Genomic DNA, 19,614 nt, shown 5'->3' with positions numbered 1-19,614 from the left:
TAAACAGAATGAGGACATGGATCCATCATGCCTGGTTACCACTTTGCAGGCTGGTGGTGGTGGTGTAATGGTGTGGGGATGTTTTCTTGGCACACTTTAGGTCCCTTAGTGCCAATTGGGCATGTAGAATTAAGGCAATTCTGAAGGCGAAAGGGGACAAACACAGTATTAGTATGGTGTTCCTAATAATCATTTAGGTGAGTGTAAGTTCCTCTTGTGTCAGTGTTCAGTGTCTGTTATTGTTTGGGGTTGGACATGTCTGTGTCTCACATACTGTTTCGCATCTTGGATTCATCGTGTCACTATCCTTGTTGAGATTGATATGGGTGATAATAATAATTCAGTATTTTTTAGAGAGAGTAATTAGAGCAGCAATTTAATAACTGAATATAATTTATTTATGTATAATATGTATATACTGACATAATGAATAGGCCTATGTGCTTCGCCTCAATAATAGGTCATGGTCTGAGAAATCAAGTCATATTAATAGTGCTGAAAATATATTTTTTTAACATAGCATATTTTTAACAGGAAACCTGTCAAAAAGACGTTTTTATATGACGTTATATTTTATGAGGACTACATAACAATAGTCAATTGAGGAATATGTTTTCCAGGCTCTGTGTTGACAAAAGTCTTTTCCAAGTGATAGGAATCTTTCTCAGGATTGGTATTCCTAGTTGTCTTTGATCTCAAGCATTCTCTGTGCTCTCAAGTGCAATCTAGGCAGCACTTCACATTACATGCATGTTCATAATCATAAAGGGAAAAAATAGGCCAGACTGTGCCCACCCACCCTTAAAGTCCCCGTATATCATATTGAAAGGTGTCAGTGTCACAATAATGGAATATTTGTACAGAGATGTGCTGTGAGTGAGTCGATGACATCTCACGTGTGAGATGTTGAACTGTTTCTTAAGGGTGACACGAGAACTTTCTCAGGAAGTTTTAAAAACAGCTTTGCGGTGCAGATGTCTCTGCAAAGCACGATGGTTATAGTGTAACTGAGAACCAAAATTAACCTCTTGAGACCCACTGGCTAATCATATAAATAACATATCAGGTTAACAAGGTTTTACATGTCAAACACAGCTTAACAGGTTTTTAATACATTCCTCCCTTCTGATTGTGATAAAGATTATAAGAAGTTACATTTCCAACACAATAATCCATTTGCATTCGATTTAAATCATTTATTGGTTCAATTGATTCATTGATTAAAAAGCTTTGTAATTCCTCTGGACGTTAAATGGCGATTTGTCTTTTTAAACAAGTAAACAAATCACACCTCTGGAGTACAGAACAAGGTGTAAATCAACCCCAAACTTAACATCATTCCTGAAAACTAACAGAAATATAAAGGTGTGGCTCCTGCTCAATGAGTTTTGAAACATCTGCAGTTGTGTTCCAAGAATTTAAATAGTTCCTCTCATATGTCATGCAAACTTATTTCCTGAAAAGTGGGCCTACAGAGAATTTGGCAGTTTTTGTGTGCTCAGCATGAGCTGAATGTCACAAAGCCCATAAAAAACAACTTAATCACCATAACGTTTCGGAGACAGCTTGTCTTGTGTTTGCTGTAGTTGCTCATACTTTTTGATTGCTTTAGACGATTATATTTTCCTTTCACATTTTCAAAAATGTAAATCTCTTGTATTTAGTGTTGATATTTGATCTGATGACCTTTCGTCTGAATTACCCTAAAAAAATAAACCTTTTTCGCATACTTTTAAGAAGAGTACTTATTATGGAGATAATTTACTGAAAAACAATCTTCTTAAGTGTGAACTGAATGACACTTAATTGCATGTTAATTGCAGTTACATAAAATTTCAATGTAAATTACTAGTTACGGAAATTATCTAAACTTTTAAAGTGCTTCTTTGGCCCACTTAAGCAGGACTTAAAGTAATAGTTTTTAATTACTCATCCTCATGTCGTTCCAAGACTTTCGTCTAACTTCCAAGACTTTTTCCGTCAAACACAAATGAAGATCTTTTTGATTACATTTGAGAACTCACAATCCATTGTCAGCAACGCAACTACCACTTTAACACTTCAAAAAGTTCCTAAAGAGATTAGTCCAAAATTTTATGAAGAGAATCGATCACTGCTAGAAATAAAGTCTTCCAACACGAAGTTTCTTTTCTCTCCGTACTTTTATTAAGCGTGATGAATGAATTAAACAAAAAGAAGAAAGCTCAGCACTGAGGAAATCAAGAGCTCTCAGCCCAATAAGGGGGAAGACTCCATTCTCCAGTTGTTGGACTTGCATACATACAGAAGAATGTGCAAACTCTGGATAGAGCTTTTACACTCTCTCTCTCTCTCTCTGGACAATAGCTGGACACAAGGTCTATAAATGGTCAGTATCCGGTCAGATTTCCGCAGACATAAACAGAACCTCAACTGAGCAGACTTGGCACACAAAAAGAACCCTCATTAGTTCTTTCTGAAGCTCAAACGTGCTGCATAACACAAGAGAATGAACCTCATTTGTTCTTGCAGAAGCTCAAACGTGCTGTGTTACACACAAGGATGAACCTCATTGGTTCTGGCTGAAGCTCAAACGTGCTGTGTAACACACGAGAATGAACCTCATTGGTTTTTGCTGAAGCTCAAACGTGCGGTGTAAAACGAATGAACCTCATTGGTTCTTGCAGAAGCTCAAACGTGCTGCGTAACACAAGAATGAACCTCATTGGTTCTTGCTGAAGCTCAAACGTGCTGTGTAAAACAAGAATGAACCTCATTGGTTCTTGTGGAAGCTCAAACGTGCTGTGTAAAACAAGAATGAACCTCACTGGTTCTTGTGGAAGCTCAAACGTGCTGCGTAAAACAAGAATGAACCTCATTGGTTCTTGCTGAAGCTCAAACGTGCTGCGTAACATGAGAATGAACCTCATTGGTTCTTGAAAATGTTCAAACGTGCTGCGTAACACACGAGAATGAACCTCATTGGTTCTTGTGAAAACACAAAAGTGCTAGATTACACGAGAACGAACCTCATTGGTTCTTGCATGTCAAGCGAACATGCTTGAGCTACTGTTTTCCACAAGTCTTGTATGTATGAGTTAATAAATGTTTATATCTGAATAAAAGCCTAAATTCATTCTGTTTATCATATAAAGCGATCTTTTTGAAGCGTCAAAGTGGTAGTTGCGTATCTGTCTATGAAGGGACACAGAAAGCTCTCAGATTTCATCAAAAAGATCTTCATTTGTGTTACGAAGATGAACGAAAGTCTTAAGGGTTTGGAACGACATGATAGGGTAATTAATGACATACTTTTTTATTTTATAGTGAACTAACCCTTTAAGAACATCAACCTTTTAACTTTATTAGAAGTGCACTTTTTAAGAAACAGTCATTAAAGTGTACTCCCTTTAAATACACTAGAGCAGGGATGGACAACTTCGGTCCTGGAGGGCCACTGTCCTACAAGGTTCATCCCTGATCAAACACACCTTAAGTTAATCAAGGTCTTCCGGATTACTAGAAAGTTACAGACAGGGGATTTTTTCAGTGTTGGAGATCAACTCTGTAAGACAGTGGCCCTCCAGGACCGAAGTTGCCCATCCTTGTACAAAAGTATCCTTTTATTTCAATATTATATTATCTGCAAGTAGTACAACACAAGTGGACATTCAATACAGTTAAGCACACTTATTTTTCCAAGGTTTCTTGATGTTTTGTCCATTAGTGATATATAAAATAAAATAAAAATATTATTTAGGCAAAAAAGTCTAATTTGACAGCGGTGTGTCTTTTCATTTGTATCAAAACAGAATTCCAAAGGAAAAAATAACTTGGCAACATACACCATACTTGTGTGTGGAAACCAAAGTAATTCATATGCATCTAACTAAAGCCACATATTGGATGAAGTGCAGAAAATATACAGAAAATAGAGTATCATCACTGTAAAATCATAAAAAAACAACCTTAATGCTTATGTACAAGATGGTCTCATTCAAGTGCTTGAATATGGTTGTGTTTACCGCAGAATCACATCCATACCGTTATTCAGTTCAGCAGTACTCTTGCCCGCAAGATATTTCTTAAAAACATGTTCAAAAGATCATCTATCTTCTGGAAATGAAAAACTATGGCAAATCCCTTGTGGGGAGTATGGGCTGGAATTAAAGACAGGCTGTTTGAGGCAGCTCTCCAGGTCAATGGGCAGTACAGTTTGACTTGTGAAAGTGCTCTGCCCCACATCTCCTGTTCCCACAGTCCTGTCATTCTCTTCCACTCTACCATCCTTCTTGGAAGCTATCTGAGGGGGAGAGAGGAGGCCTTCAAGAACGCCCAAGGATCCGAGTGTTCCATCCATGGCGAAGAAGCTATTAAGACGCCCATGTTTCATGGGAATACAGGTTAAATCCCAACTGAAGTCATGATGTGATGGAGACACCAACAAAGGGAACTGGTCCTCCTCCTTCAGTTCTTCCTCTGTAGTCTCAGAGACATCTTCATTTCTCTCTGAAGTGGTCAATAACTGAGGTTTATAAGGAGAATCATTGCAAATCAGCTCCGTCGTGGGTGTTTCTGTGACGTGAAGAACAGTTGGATAAGAGTCTTGCCTCTCCCAAGACGGATCGACTTCTTCAATGGGAGTTAAGGGAGGATCGTTGTCACCAGAAAGAGGTCCCCAGGGGCCATAGCTGTCATCCTAGAAGAAAAAAAAGGTACTGATAAGAATGGAGATGCAGTATGAAGACAATGTCTGATAATAGTTGCAATAACAACTGTAATTTCATATCATAACTGTAATGTAGATTTATTTAGATGTTTACCTTTACAAAACTGCACAATGCCAATGATAGTTATAGACAGTGTGGTTTGCTTTACACTCTTTTCTTAACTCAAATGAAAACCGCATGTTGCATAGTCATCAGTGCGCTATAATACAGACTTTAACATGGGGTAAGGCCTCTATAAAATTTAAAATGTGTTATACTTCAGCCATTGTAGTAGGCTTATGACTCCTGTTATTGTGTTAAATGTAAATATTGTCAATCTCCTGTTACAATATTGTTCAATCAAAATTTAGTGTTGACAGATTCTGAGGACATCCATAACCATGCATGTAATTTCTGCTCCTGTGCCTTAAAGCTAGGGTATACTTTTTCAAAGATTGTTCATTATTATCATCCTCATTTATATGCTGGTTATGGTTATATAGTACAATCCTAACAATATTAATAGAAAAAAGAATGAAAAAAAAAAATCCATTCACTCTATTGGCTGTATGGCTGCAGAGAAGTTGACCAATGTAAGCGGTCCGGCCGGACCGCTTACATTGGTCAACTGCTCTCATCCAATCAACAGCTCCACTTGAAACTCTGCTTGACGCTCGCGTCTCCAACCCAACCGCACCCAACCCCGCCCCCCTCCTTACGCAAGGCCGCGAGAAAACAGCTGACAGACCGTCTATGGTAGCTAGCTAAGTAGCGTCAGATCAGCAATGTCTAAAGCAATGGATAAAAATATTAACGACAGCAGCAAGCGGCCCCTGCTTTCCACTACTGTAAAGTTTGGACGAAAGAGAAAGTCTGTAGAGGAAAGAGCAGGGATAAAAATGTAACGCCGGACTCTAAGTAGGATAAATATAGGGTTCACCATTGACCGTTGGAGGAAGCTTCAGGGAGATCTATGTTGTGACGTGTTACATAGCTTTTTATCAGTTTGACAACTTGCTCATGCTGCCGGTCGGCATCGGAAATTTAGCTGTTTAGCATCGCCTATCACAAGTCAAATTTCTTGAAGTGTTTAAATATATTTCAGTATGCCTAGCGGGTTTCTGTTCGAGCCGATCGGAAGTTGAACAAGATGCGCTGTGTGCTGCTATAACAATTACTGAAAACCTTAGCAATACTAGTAGTATTATACTAATGGTGGTGGGGAGTTTAGAACATTTCATGTGTTGCTAATCTTGAGTTGACGTGAACTCAAAAGTGACACAGGTCTTGGATCAGGTAGTGCTAACCAGAAGGGAGGGGTGTGTGTGTGTGTGTGTGTGTGTGTGTGTGTGTGTGGAGGGGCGGGATACGTTTTTTAAAACTTCCCTACCGTCTCATGCTTTCTCGACCGATTTTTAACATCGTATACCACAGCTTTAATGTTTTATATATACTCATGCCAAACTGGACATCTCCTCATTATGCTCGTCCAGTTGATTTGTGAATTGTTCTTTCCAATATAATAATGCCCGTTGTTCAGTATGTTTTTCTATTGGAGATGAATGACAGCTTCAGAAGAGTGAAAATGCTGTTTTCCCATCTGATCACAATGTATCCGACCTACTGTAATGTAATCCCTCCAGTCTTGTGAGATATTGACCAAACCAACTTCACAAGCTCTAATTGACATCTCATTGTAAATGACATTGTATAAATAAACAATTACCTTTAGTAGTTTTATAGCATTGCTGTTATCGAATTTCGGTAAATTTTCAAAAATCCAATTGACTCCCATGGACATGCACATTTTCATCATTCTGTAAAAAGTTTTTTTAAGAAATGAAAGTTAGACACAAACAAACACTCACAAAACAACTATACATTTATATTAAGCTTATTTGAAATAAAATGGCCATTGTTTTATAACAACAATTTGCTCTGAATTCTCCACTTCACAGTGACTGTGACTGTAACATTATGAAAAACTGCCAGCATGAGTCACATTGTGAAACTACTTGCACAAGTGAAAGTGCAAACACTTAGTAACATCAAAACCCCCTAGTTTAGCATGTCACCTTTGCCGCACACATTTCAGGTACATTAGGTTGGCCAGGATCACTACAGGAACAGCAGCAGCCAAACAAATTCCAGCTATCATTCCACCTGGAAAGTACACATCAACATGAAATGGTCTTGTTGGAACAATTCTGCATTAACTGTTTATAATATCTTTGAAATCGCTTTATAAGTGCATACTTTGTGAATAATGCATGATTATTGTTCAGTGTCTTGTGTATGCACAGTATGCAGCCCTAACCCATATACCCTACACAATGAGCAATATAGGGGATTATCACGCTTCCGTGTTTCATGGGCGGGATTTGTCAACTTTGTGCATGCCCACTTCCGATGCAGGTCAACAATGGTTGAGACGAAGGCTATCACTCACTGCTGTTCCACTTTGTAAATCTAACCAACAACGCCAACCCTATGTAAGTTTTCATGGATTCCCGACTGAATTGAGTATAAGGAAAAACTGGATTAAAACTTTAAAATAAAACAAGGTAGCACGTTTGTTTGCAGCCGGCACTTTAGTGAATCAGACTAATTTACCAGGGATGCCGTATAAATAAACTTAGTGTAGTCCGTCATCACTTTGCCAGCGAGATCGGTCATTCAACGGAAGTGGCAGTGCACAAAGATCACAGAATCCGGAAGTCCTACGTATCAGCGTGATAATCCCCTATTGTAGTCAAAATGTGCACTGAACCTCATACTGATTCTCTTAAAGCGATAGAATTACTTTCTTTCATCTGGAACACAAAGGTTTTTAATTTTTTTAAAATGTCTCAGGGTTTTTTTGTTCATCCAATGAAAGTCAATGGGGTCCAGTGTTGATTTGGATTTTAATGAAATTGACTAGACAAAAACAAAATATCTTAAAACAATTTGTGTTCCACAACGACATGAATGAGTAAACAATGATGATAGAATTTTATTACCAGTATTTCAACATAGCAATCTTCAAATCTTTTGATCAAATACTGTATAAACACCTCTACAGTATATGCTTGTAATTGATTGTGGTCAAACTAATGTGATTTTAAGGATTAGTTCACTGTAGAATAAAAATGTCCTGACAATTTACTCACCCCCACGTCATCCAAGATGTTTATGTCTTTCTTTCTTCAGTCGAAGAGAAATTAAGGTTTTTGAGGAAAATATTCCAGGATTTTTCTCCATATAATGGACTTTAATGGGGTCCAACGGTTTGAAGGTCCAAATTGCACTTTCAATACTGCCTCTAAGGGCTCTATACAATCCCAGCCATGGAATAAGGGTCTTATCTAGCGAAAAAACAACAACATTTATTTTTGAAAATGTTTCAATTTTTGACCACAAATGCTTGTCTCTGCCATGCACCACACATTATGTAATCACGTTGAAAGGTCACGCATGTTCCGGTACAAAAATGTAGGGTAGGCCGAAAAACTCCATCTCATTTTCTCCGCCAACTTCAAAATTGTCCGTTATCATTGTTCTACCTTTTATTTATTTATTTTTCGCAGTCCTTGCACATTCGCTTTTTAAGCACTAGGTCGGTACTTCCGCCTATGTTACGCGTGACCTTTCAACATGATTAGTAATGCGTGGCACATCGCAAAGCTATGCAAGATGATCATTTGTGGTTAAAAAGTATCTATTATATATATTTGTCATCGTTTCACTAGATAAAACCCTCATTCACCTGCTGGGATTATGTAGAGTCCTTTGAGGAATTATTCAAACTGCAATTTGGACTTTCAAACTGTCGTACCCCATTGAAGTCCACTATATGGAGAAAATCCTGAAATGTTTTCCTCAAAAACTTGAATTTCTTTTTCACTGAAGAAAGAAAGACATGAACATCTTCTTGGATGACGTGGGGGTGAGTAAATTATTAGGAAATTTTTATTCTTTTTCTCCACACAGTTAATCCCCCAGCTAACAAACATTTCATTAACATTACTGGAAGAATGGTTGTTCATAACTATGAGAGAACCTTGCCAGATTGTTTGGCAAAGGTGCTAAGTTAGCCAAAGTACAATGCTTGGTTTTAAAGATCCTTGACCTTTCTCGTCCATTTCATTAGACCATGCACCTGAACTGAGTTGATATGATAGTTTGCTGGGACAACAGCAGGTGGCAGGTTTTCCTTTGGGCCCTTCACCCGCAGAATTCCATGCAGAGACCAGAATATCGAAACATTCTTGCGGACCCTGCAGCTTCCAACTCAAACGTCTTTGAGGCACATTTTCTGCAAGCAGAGCACACACCAAACATGAGGAGATGACGACTGGATGACTGTTTTTATCAGCATCCATTTGCATCACTCTCTGTTTTGTTCATTTTAGCAAAGACTAGATAGCTGACAGTTTAGGTTTAATGATTCACCGTCAAAGGCCTAAGAGTAACTTTGTAGAATAAAACATGAAACTGAACTGTTCAGCAGGGTGGAGATACAGTATTTACCACAGAGAGAAAAACATGTACTTTTTTTGTCTCTTCTGCATAATTTTACATCACTGTTACACCACAGGATCATAACAGACATGTTTTAGATACTGATGTCTGTTTAACAACATGGTTAGAGAATCTACGTTGGAGACAGAAACATTTGTACATAGCCACATGCTTTCCGCTGTTGCCTCTACTTCCTGTCATGTCAGAAGCCACATGTTAAGAATAGCTGCTGTTAGGTCTCATTCGCTCTAGCACCAATAACACATTGAAGACAGGAAGAGATTCACTCTAGTGAATATGTATCTACAATGATGCACAGCAGGGATGAAAGCCCATATAAACCGCAATTTCCTCTCTAATAATTTTAACCGCAAATATCTCTCTAATAATTATGTTCACAGTTCACCAGAAGTGTTTTTTTTTTTTTTTTTTTTATGTAGAAAGTCATCTTCCATGGTCCTAAGCATGTCGATGTGAGGCCCATCGATGAATAGTTTTCAGTTTCAGTTAAATTTGACATATGGGCCTGTCCCTTTGAGAGTGACATCTTTTTTCCAACACTTACACATTTTATTTTCTCTTGCAATAATAAAATATTAACTCAACACTACCATCACTGCAGTATATATCAAGTTTAAGTGATCTGGATTTTCAAAGAAACTTTTCGAGCCTTTACTGGCAAAGCTAAAAGACCCCAAAAAAGACCAAAACCTGCACATATACATACACTAGTGGAACTACAATACTTTATTCTTTATAAAAAAAAAAGATTTATTCTGAAAAATGCATCATGATTTCCACAAAAATCAGGCCAACATTTATAGTAATAATTCATGTTTCTTGAGCATCAAATCAGCATATCAGAATGATTTCTGAACTTGGGTCGTGTGACACTTTGCCATAACAGGAATAAATTATATTTTAAAATATAAAAACATTATAAAACTGTAATTTAGTATTGTAGATTAGTATTGTAGAATTTCACGATACTGTTTTCCCTGATTTAAAATCAGTTAATTATAATTCTGAAAGAAAATCTAAAAAAGCCTGATCCAGCTGGTCTCTTGGTTGGATTTAGAGGAGTTTTGGGGCACTTTTTAGCTGGAGAGGCTTGTAGATCAGCTGGCTGAACCCTATCAGAATGATTTCTGAAGGGTCATGTGACACTGAAGACTGGAGTAATGGCTGCTGAAAATTTTATATATATACATATATATATACATACATGTATATGTATAAGTGGTTATTTGGTTCCATGTTAGATGCTTCCAAAATCAATTTTACGCTTATTTACACTAAATGTTTTGCAGTATTAGCCCAGAATACACTCTGAACATCTGTTTTAGAACTGTAATGTAGAAGTGTAGGGGAGGGGTTTTACTGGAAGAGGATGTGAACCTTTTCAGTAAATGGTGGAAAACCCTGCTGCCAAACTGTGGGTGTGACAGTGATGAGTCTCAAACCAAAGACAGGTAGAGTCTTTCCACTGGACTAAATGCATTGTTGTGCACTGCATAATTTGTGGGGTGAGGTTAAAGACACCTGAGGTGTTTAAAAAAAAAAAATGTTGAGACAGTGCTTTTATGTCAAGACAGTGTTAAAAAAACAACAACTACAGTTCTGATTCTCATGTGTACAAACCATGTGACTCCTCCCCTCAGCCACATTCAGACATAAACCACAGCTAAGACAAGTTAACACGCTCACAAACAACTGTTTTACTTACTGTTCAGAATAAGTCTCTTGTCTCTATGTCTCTGGAAATAAATGCTGTAGTTTTTGATAAATCCCCTTTGTTCTTCTTGAGCAAGCTCATCCCATTCAATCGAAATCTGCTTTTCCCCCACAGTCGTAATTGATACATCTGGACCGGATATCGGCTCTAAAAAACAAAAAAACAAAAGAGGTGCATTAAGTGCATCTTCAATCACTGAGTAGCAAAATGTTAAACAATTTATATAAACTTTATCTATTTGTATTTACAACCTACTCATAAACTGACTAACTTTTGAAAAATTCTCTGTTACTGCCCCCTTGTGGAAATTTCGAGGGAAGGAGGGGAATGTTGCTGTACTTTTTGTTTTTTGTTGTTTTGTAAAAAATGCTTGGCCTAATGTTTGAAAACCATATTAGTAAATAGTACTCATATTACTAAATTAAGTAATTGTAATATTGTTAATGAAATTTATAATTAATAATATATTAAAAATATGAAAAAATAGACACCTCATCGGTGTACATGAACTGTTTTGTACAATGTTTATGTGCACTATACCGTTCAAAAGTTAGTCCGCTTTTTTAAAAGAAATTAATACTTTCATTTAACAAGGATGCATCAGTAAGTGACCGAAATTTACGACATAACACAAAATTGTATTGAGCTTTTTTATTAACCAAAGACCAAAATAAAACTGTTTTTTAAAATTGATAATAATCAATCTTGAGCAATAAATAAGAGTGATTTAGAAGTAACATGATGTGACACTGAAAACTGGAGTAATGATGCAGAATTCTCCTTTGCCATCAAATGAATAAGTTATATTTTAAAATATATTAAAATAGAAAACAGTTATATATATATATACTGCAAATATTCAAGTGATCATGAACTTACTCTTTTCCCTGGCATAAACCTGAACAAATTTAGGATTTGAAACTCCACTGGCTTCTTCAGCATATAATGAAATGTTATACAGGACACCGGCTTGCAAACCTGCGAGTTCAGAATTGTTTAAGGACTTTATAATGAAACTTAGATTACATTTACATTTATTCATTTAGCAGACACTTTTATCCAAAGCGACTTACAAATTAAAACAATAGAAGCAGTTAAACTAACAGTAGGACATTATGCAAGTGCTATGACCCTGCTCAGTTTATTCTAACACAGTACATCTACATTTTTAAATGAAAAAAATATAATAGAAGATAAACTGTTATTACTGTATCAAGTGCTAGATAATGGACATCATTATATTAACCACAACAACATAACATAAACTACTGTGTTTTTCAAACCCTTTTAAAATGATTTTAACCCTTAGATGTTAAGATCAATAGAAAAATATTTCTTACCTTGTAGCAATGTAAAATTGTAGTCTTTTCCTAATCTCTTCCATTCTAAGTGCCCTGGGCTGTGTTGCCACTGTACAACAAAGCCCAGAATGCCCTCCACTTGCTCAATGTAATGAGACATGTTCCATGCTAGAAGCACACCGCCCCCTGCTGCTGGAACTGAATATGTTATCATAGGAGCTGGTTTCTCTGTGACACAAACACAAAGAGAGAAATGTAGGACTTTCTTTCAGATTAATAAATAATAAATTAATTAATAAATCAAATAAATTGTTTCTCACCTGTCCATATCAAGCTCACACGTGTGGGTGGGGAGGACCCAGCTGATGTCACAGCATTCACGTTAACCTCTGCTACGCTTAGCTGAAGTGTCTGATTGGTGACATGAGCTGAGCAGTTCAGTTCATGGGTCTTGCCTTCTTCTATGTAAGATACCTTGTAATATAACAAATCTCCACTGTAATTTTCTGGTTTATAGTGCTGGAAGATGCAAGAGAAATACATAGTCAGGAAGTGAGTTCATGTTGAGGGCAAAGGGATTGATAATGTTTTTTTTTTTCTTCCTATATGACATTACAAACCATTCTTTTTAGTCAGTTCTTTCAATGACCTGCCTGATGTGGCTCACAATGGGACTGAATGATTAATTTACAAACTATGATCTACACAAACTCACTGGCTACAGCAGTTCTCGAGTGGGATAGAAAAAGTTAGTTTCAGTCTGTTCCTCACATAAAAGCTATTATAATATAAAGTGAGTGTACAGACTAATAATAACAGGGAACATTCTCAGAAGATTCTGTCAAGATTCTCTTAAAGTTATGAACAAATGTTTTTCCATTTGTGACTTTAATATAGAAGTTTGTTCAAAGTTATCAAAACCAGATTACCACATCTGGTTATCAAGTTATCAAAATTATCAAGTTATTTTACAGAGGTGTTTTATTATAGGTCATTTTTACCAATTTTAACCTCCATCATCTGTAATGCGATGAAATGTGGTTAATAATAGCTACATTTCCTTGGTTTGAAATAAAAGACAGACACTGATGTGACGATTGGATTGTCGGAGGTTTGTAGCTGTGTACTTTATAGAGAAAATCACGTATTCAATGAGGAGCAGGAGTGAATTATTTGATAAAATTTGGAAACCCTTTTTGAATTATATGAAAATTGTGCCACATAATTTGATTTGATAGAGTTTATTTCCTAACTATTTTATATTGTATCAATTTCCTTTTTGTTAAAAAAAAACAATAAAAAAAATTCTTTCATTTTTTTCACAAAAAAAATCTTTTTTTTTCTGAAACGTATTAGTTCATGTAACATTTTTTAAATGTTACTACTTGTTTCAAAATGTTCAGAGAACATTCAAAATTAACATTGAGGAATGATAAAATACAATCAAGACAAGAAAAAACTTCTTTTAAACATTTAAAAAACTGGACATGGCGAACGTTAAAAAAACATTCAGAAATATATATATCAGAAATTAAGTAGGCCTATGCATTAAATAAATGTTGTTCTTTTGATCTTTCTATTCTTCAAATAATCATGAAAAAAGTATCAGTGTATACATATTAAGCCTCACAACCATTTCTAACTATTTTTATATGAAAATAATGTTTCTTAAGCAGCAAATCAGAATATTAAAATGATTTCTGAAGGACCATGGTAAAGACTAGAGTAATGATGCTGAAAATCCAGCTTTGCTAGGCTATCACATGAATAAATTATATTATAAAATATATTAAAATAGCAAACTGTTATTTTAAATAGTAAAAAATACTTCACAATATTATTTTTGATCAAATTTAGCCTTGGTGAGCATAAAAGAAAACATTTATTTGATAAAAAAATGTATCAACCCCAAACTGTTTACGGTTGTGTAGCTATATTGAACAGTTTTTTCTTTGAAATGAAACTCCTTAAAGAAGTAGGTCACTTTTCAAAAAACTTTTGCTGATAATTTACTCACCCCCATGTCATCCAAGATGTCCATGTCTTTCTTCAGTAGAAAAGAAATTAAGGTTTTTGATGAAAACATTCCAGCATTTTTCTCCATTTAATGCACTTCAGTGGGAACCAAACGGTTCAAGGTCCAAAAGACACTTTCAAACTGCAAACTGTTCAAAGGGCTTTAAACTATTTCAGACGATGGATCTTATCAAGCGAAACGATCGCTCATTTAATAAATAAATAACAAAGTTTAAGTTTTATAAGCTCAAATGCTCGCCTTGCTCTGATCTTGCTCTCTCCTTGCTCTCCCCTGTTCGAACTCGTTCATCAAAATGAATAAATCTTTTTCCGAGGCATTTGGTTCATTAAACGAACGAAATGAATGAATTGACTCGTAAAAAGGAAAAGATACTTAAACATTGTTTTTTTTTTGTTTTGTTTTGTTTTTTAAATGAGTGATCGTTTCACTTAAAAAAAGACCCTTATTCATCGTCTGGAATCGTTTAAAGCCCTTTGAACATTTTGCACTGAAACTGTGTTTTGGACCTTGAACCGTTTGGTTTCAAAAACCTTAATTTCTTTTCGACTGAAGAAAGAATGACATGGACATCTTGGATGACATGGGGGTGAGTAAATTATCAGCAAAAGTTTTTTTCAAAAGTTAACCACTCGTTTAATACTTTCATTTTATGATTTTTCTGTCCAGTAGGTGGTGCTGTTACCTTCCACAACACTGTGACATTCTGAAGTCCTTGTGTACTGGTCCCGTTGATGACTCTCCATGCATCAAGTTTGTGTGAGGGTGCTAGAGCATTTTAAATCAATTTTTTTATCAAAACATTTGCAGGTAAAACACATTTAAACTAACTTCATCTGACTATTGAAAATGTAAAAATAAATGTTAATCAAGTACCTATTCCAGGGTTGGTTGTATTGAAGGGATGACTCCACATGCTGCAGTTTGTTGAAGTAACACACACTCTCAGCTCTAACTGATAGAGCACCAGCGGCTTTAAAGTTTCCTGCATCAAAATGCATCCAGCTCGGAGCTCTCTTACTGTTCCCAGGTCCTGATCAAATACAAGAGCAAAAATTAACTTGCTAATGGACAACTTGCTTTAAACCAGTACACATTTTTCACAAATCCCCTCACCCAATCCTGGTCATTATGCGCTCTTCTGAACCTTATACTTGGTTTCAGTACATCTTCTGAGCCATTCCAGTATATTGTAGGAAAAAGAGCACCATTTTCAAACACAACTTGTGTTATCTCTGGAGTGCTTGGAATCACTGAATAAAAACAATGTCATTAAATCAACATATGATTGAGGCTATAGACAAATATGCACAGCTCTGGTATGTCAAAACATTATACCACTTTTACTGAGCAGAAAAAGAGATCATGATATGATCAAAAAGGAAAGTGCTTCAGAAATGAGTTGGTGTGTGTAGTTTAGTCTCTCACCAATGTCCCAAATCGAGAAGGGGAAATTATAGTGCGACTCTCCTAATGCATTTTGACCTCTTACATGGACTGTGTAATTCAGGTTCTCATCAAACAGCGATCGTTTAATAGAGAAATTACGGCCCTGGTCCATCTTATACAGGAGAAATTGAGATGTACTGTTGCTTTGCAAAGAGAGAAAGACATTGAAGAAAGATAAAGTAGAAGAAAGGCTGTTTCGATTTTTAATGTTTGAGAAAAGACAGTCTCATTCTATATTACTAGACATACTTGATGTTATCAAACTGTCCAAATAGGACATACTTACTGAAATGTCACGCTGAAGTTTGTAGATAAATGTGTTTCGGTTGTGACCGTCAGAGAGCAGTTAACAAACTCTGAATGTTGGTATGTGACGCAGCTGATATTCGGTTTACCTGGAGGGTCTAAAGCAGAAAATGAATTAATAGCTGATATTATTAACCAAAAACTGTTAACTGTAAATGTTCACAACTATTCATAATTTTGAACAAAAGAAAAACAAATTATTAGCATCATAAAGGCATTATTACAATATACTTTCACGCATATTCAAATAATTAGAAATGTCACAGCACTTCGATTCATGTATTTTCTTATATATTTATATTTCATGTACATGAACTAAACATGTAGAGTATTTTTTCTTCTTTTAACCCTTAAAAATCATTTACATTTAGTCGGATTGATTCAGTCAATACATTTTTTGTCTTTAATAAAATTTGGAGATGTTAATGTAATACAGATAAACAACTACAACTTACAGCCAGCTTGGAGATCTCTGCCGCAAACATTGTGCCATGTGTCTCCCTCCTTCACCTTGCAGAGTAGAGAAAATTTGGGCTGATTGATGAATATTTGTGTTTTTATTACTGAGCAATTCATTGCTTTGAAAATAGTCTTTCTGTTATAATCTATGGCAAAGAGTCTGCCACAGTGCCCAGTGTCTGATTGGCAGACTACAGTCAAGTTGGAGCCCATGGGGATGACATCCGAGTCTACTATCAACTTTCCAACACATCTGATTGTGTAGCAGTCTAAGCAGAGAGAGAGAAAGCACTATTATTATAAGCTTGATCATGGAACGCATCAATATAACAATCACAATAACTTAACTCACCACAGAATTTGCTGCTGAAGAGGAGTAAAAAGACCAGTTGCCAGACTCTGATGACAAAATCCATGTCATACCTTTCTGGGTTATCAGTGAATATTGAATCAAATACTTCATGCCTAGTCCTTCAGTTTGTTCTGCCTTCTCTGAAACAAACCAGCATGTCGTCAGAAAGAAATGAGGTTACCTTGCATGAGGATGTCGCATAAAAGGGGTCACATCTGCGCCCATATAAATATCAAAGCATAAAAAAACCCACCAAAGTAGAACGTTACCAATGATACGCTTGCAATATGTTTATACAGTCAGCATTCTCATAGGCGATAGGCTACTACAAGCGTAGTCTTTTTTTTTTATGTCAACCTAGTTTTCTCAGACTTGCCTTGCTCTTTTAAGGGCCAATGACCTAGATCTGTGGTATTTTTGCCTGTACTGAAACTCTGAAAGTCTGTTTTATCCTACTTACTAAACCACATTTTTAGTCAGCACCGTTTATGTATTATGTGCAATTAAACAGTCAGACTCTGTACAGCAAACGTGAACTAAAATGCGTAGATATTACATTAACTTTACCTTTGACGTCATACATTACAGAATAATGTTGAAAAAAATATGTAATTGAAAGATATCATAAATTATATCTAGGCAGAAGAAGGGCATGTGTCAGCTATATTGTAGAAAAATACTTTTACAAACCTTTCGTAATGCACTCAGAACAGTGATTTCTCCATTTGGGCTCCTCTGCTGTTGCCATCAAAACCATGTATCAGCTGCTTTACATAACATAAGGTCACTTTAGGAAAATGAAAACAATACATTTTAATTCAGCAAATCCTTGTCTTCGCATCTTCATACTTGTATTTTACAAAATAGCTCTGTTGATATCAAAAATATACTTGAACGTAGCCTACTAAAGAGAAAAATATGAAGTTTTGGAACATCCAAAATAAGCCATGTCCTCAATGCGTTCCCTCTCGCATGTGCTTAGCGTGTGAAAACAACACCACAGAACAACCTTCCTGCCTGCCCTAGATTTTTGATCTCTTTATTCTTTAGTTTCCATCTTCAACTTCAAAGTGTTATGGGGAAAACCCACTGACAAATAGATATGGAGAATTTGAGATAAAGAGTCATTTAAAGAATGCACGAAATATGAGTATAATAAGTAGAAGTGTTTATAATAATAAACAATACAAATAATTAACTCCACATAAATGGTGGGAATGTTTACTGTAAAGGTGTGGGAAATCAGAAAAGAACAAAACCAAAGAAAACAACGTGGTTAGTGCCAGACCCACAATAACAGTTTTTTATATATAAACCACAGGAAAGACCATGTCTTACATAAAGTAAGGAGGAATAAAATAAAGAAATATTAAGATGACTAATTATTTGTATGTTAAAATGTAATACATTTCCTTGTTACTCATATCCTTTGTCACATTGATTGCACAATTGCTGACCTATGTACTGATTTTATCTCAGGAGTCATATATCTTTAAAAGTCATCTATCTCTGTTAGACTCTTTAAATCTTTTGAAGCAGGGAGAAAGATTCATAACCTATAATAATGGATGATTTATCAAATATCACATAAAAAAAATAATGAAGAAAAGAAGTCAAGAGAGTTTAAAGAGCAACTTAATCATATGTCCTCATTTTGTAATATAAAATCAAGCGTGCACAAAATATGTGTGTGTGTGTGTGTGTGTGTGTGTGTGTTTTGACCTCAATTCGTTTTTCAGAAAATCAGTCAGCACCAATCAGTTAATACCTAGAAAATGCAGTCCTGTTTAAAATATCTTAGGGACGATCTTGTGAGCCGGATCCAGTCCGTATCCACACCAGATGGTTGGACCTGGACCCCAAGACAACCACAACAGCCCTGAATGTCAAGCAGAGACCACAACTAGACAAACTGTATGTGCAGAAGACCTCATCAATATGACAGCCATCAGTGCAGATTCTCAATAAAAACAACAAGAACAGACAAGTCCTCTGCATAGACCCATATAATGTATCCTGATCTTTAAGCAGAAGGAGCTGAATACTCTGAATAATATCAATCCACCATTCTGACTTGTGATGCAGCCAGGAATCACACCATGTTGGTTTGTTTGGCCAGAGGAGTACTGGGCTCCTGGCTGAGCCTGATTCTCACAAGGTTTATTTTAATATATGAAATTTAATTAGTCAAAACGTTTAGAATATATAAGCTTATTCGTTTTATAGCCATGGCTCTAATAGGTTACATGTTACAATAGGCTACAAATGGTCTAGAATTTTAAAAGGTTTATCAAAAAACTCAAAATGGCTTGACTTGAAAAAAGAATTTTGATTATGGTTGTGGAGATATTGTCAAAACATGAAACACTGAATCTGTTTGTATACAATATTGTATTTGGCTATATGTTAGCTATAGCCTATATTTCAATACATAATTTAATGTAGTGAGTATTAAATGTTTTCAATTCGCAACACATTTAAAAAGTAGAAATTAGAAGTGATAAGTCTTTCGATTTTCTCTAAGAAACTCCAAAATCGGCTCTATGTTTATGATCATGTCTGCTCCTTCAACAGGTGTGGACCAGTCACCTCCAAAAAAAGCAGAAAGCCAGGGACCAACTGTTGGAACCAGTCAGCTTATTTATAAATGTTTATTTTTTACATGACTGTTTAAAATAAATAAATAAACTGTCTCTATAGGCTAAAAGTGTTAAAAAGACCCTTACGCTAAGCAGAACATTATAACAAAGTGCAATTCCCACATCCCACAACTAATGGTTGACTAC

General features: G+C 35.9%; 1 protein-coding gene across 2 annotated transcripts; it reads right to left on the bottom strand.

Annotated features, from left to right (window-relative positions):
* Nucleotides 1-3,831: 3,831 nt before the first annotated feature.
* On the bottom strand, nt 3,832-17,821 carry il23r (interleukin 23 receptor). Of its 2 annotated transcripts, none has more exons than XM_039647684.2 (17): nt 17,734-17,821; nt 17,519-17,615; nt 16,829-16,968; nt 16,473-16,745; nt 15,998-16,115; nt 15,691-15,854; nt 15,379-15,515; nt 15,139-15,295; nt 14,948-15,030; nt 12,548-12,746; nt 12,267-12,455; nt 11,806-11,904; nt 10,918-11,073; nt 8,830-8,985; nt 6,764-6,851; nt 6,415-6,505; nt 3,832-4,678 (listed from the first exon to the last, which is right to left on the bottom strand). In XM_039647684.2, exons 3-17 carry the CDS (start codon nt 16,890-16,892, stop codon nt 4,085-4,087), a joined length of 2,568 nt encoding a protein of 855 aa, XP_039503618.2. In that variant the 5' UTR covers nt 16,893-16,968; nt 17,519-17,615; nt 17,734-17,821; the 3' UTR covers nt 3,832-4,084. The 2 variants fall into 2 exon arrangements, with proteins under 2 accessions (XP_039503618.2, XP_039503620.2); XM_039647686.2 differs by having other exon boundaries at nt 15,691-15,848.
* Nucleotides 17,822-19,614: the final 1,793 nt, after the last annotated feature.

The sequence above is a fragment of the Pimephales promelas genome, chromosome 8 (genome assembly GCF_988280905.1).
Source record: "Pimephales promelas chromosome 8, fPimPro1.hap1.1, whole genome shotgun sequence".
Lineage (NCBI taxonomy): Eukaryota > Metazoa > Chordata > Actinopteri > Cypriniformes > Leuciscidae > Pimephales > Pimephales promelas.
The sequence above is the reverse complement of the archived record's forward strand: the minus strand, read 5'-3'. Positions and strand labels throughout refer to the sequence as shown.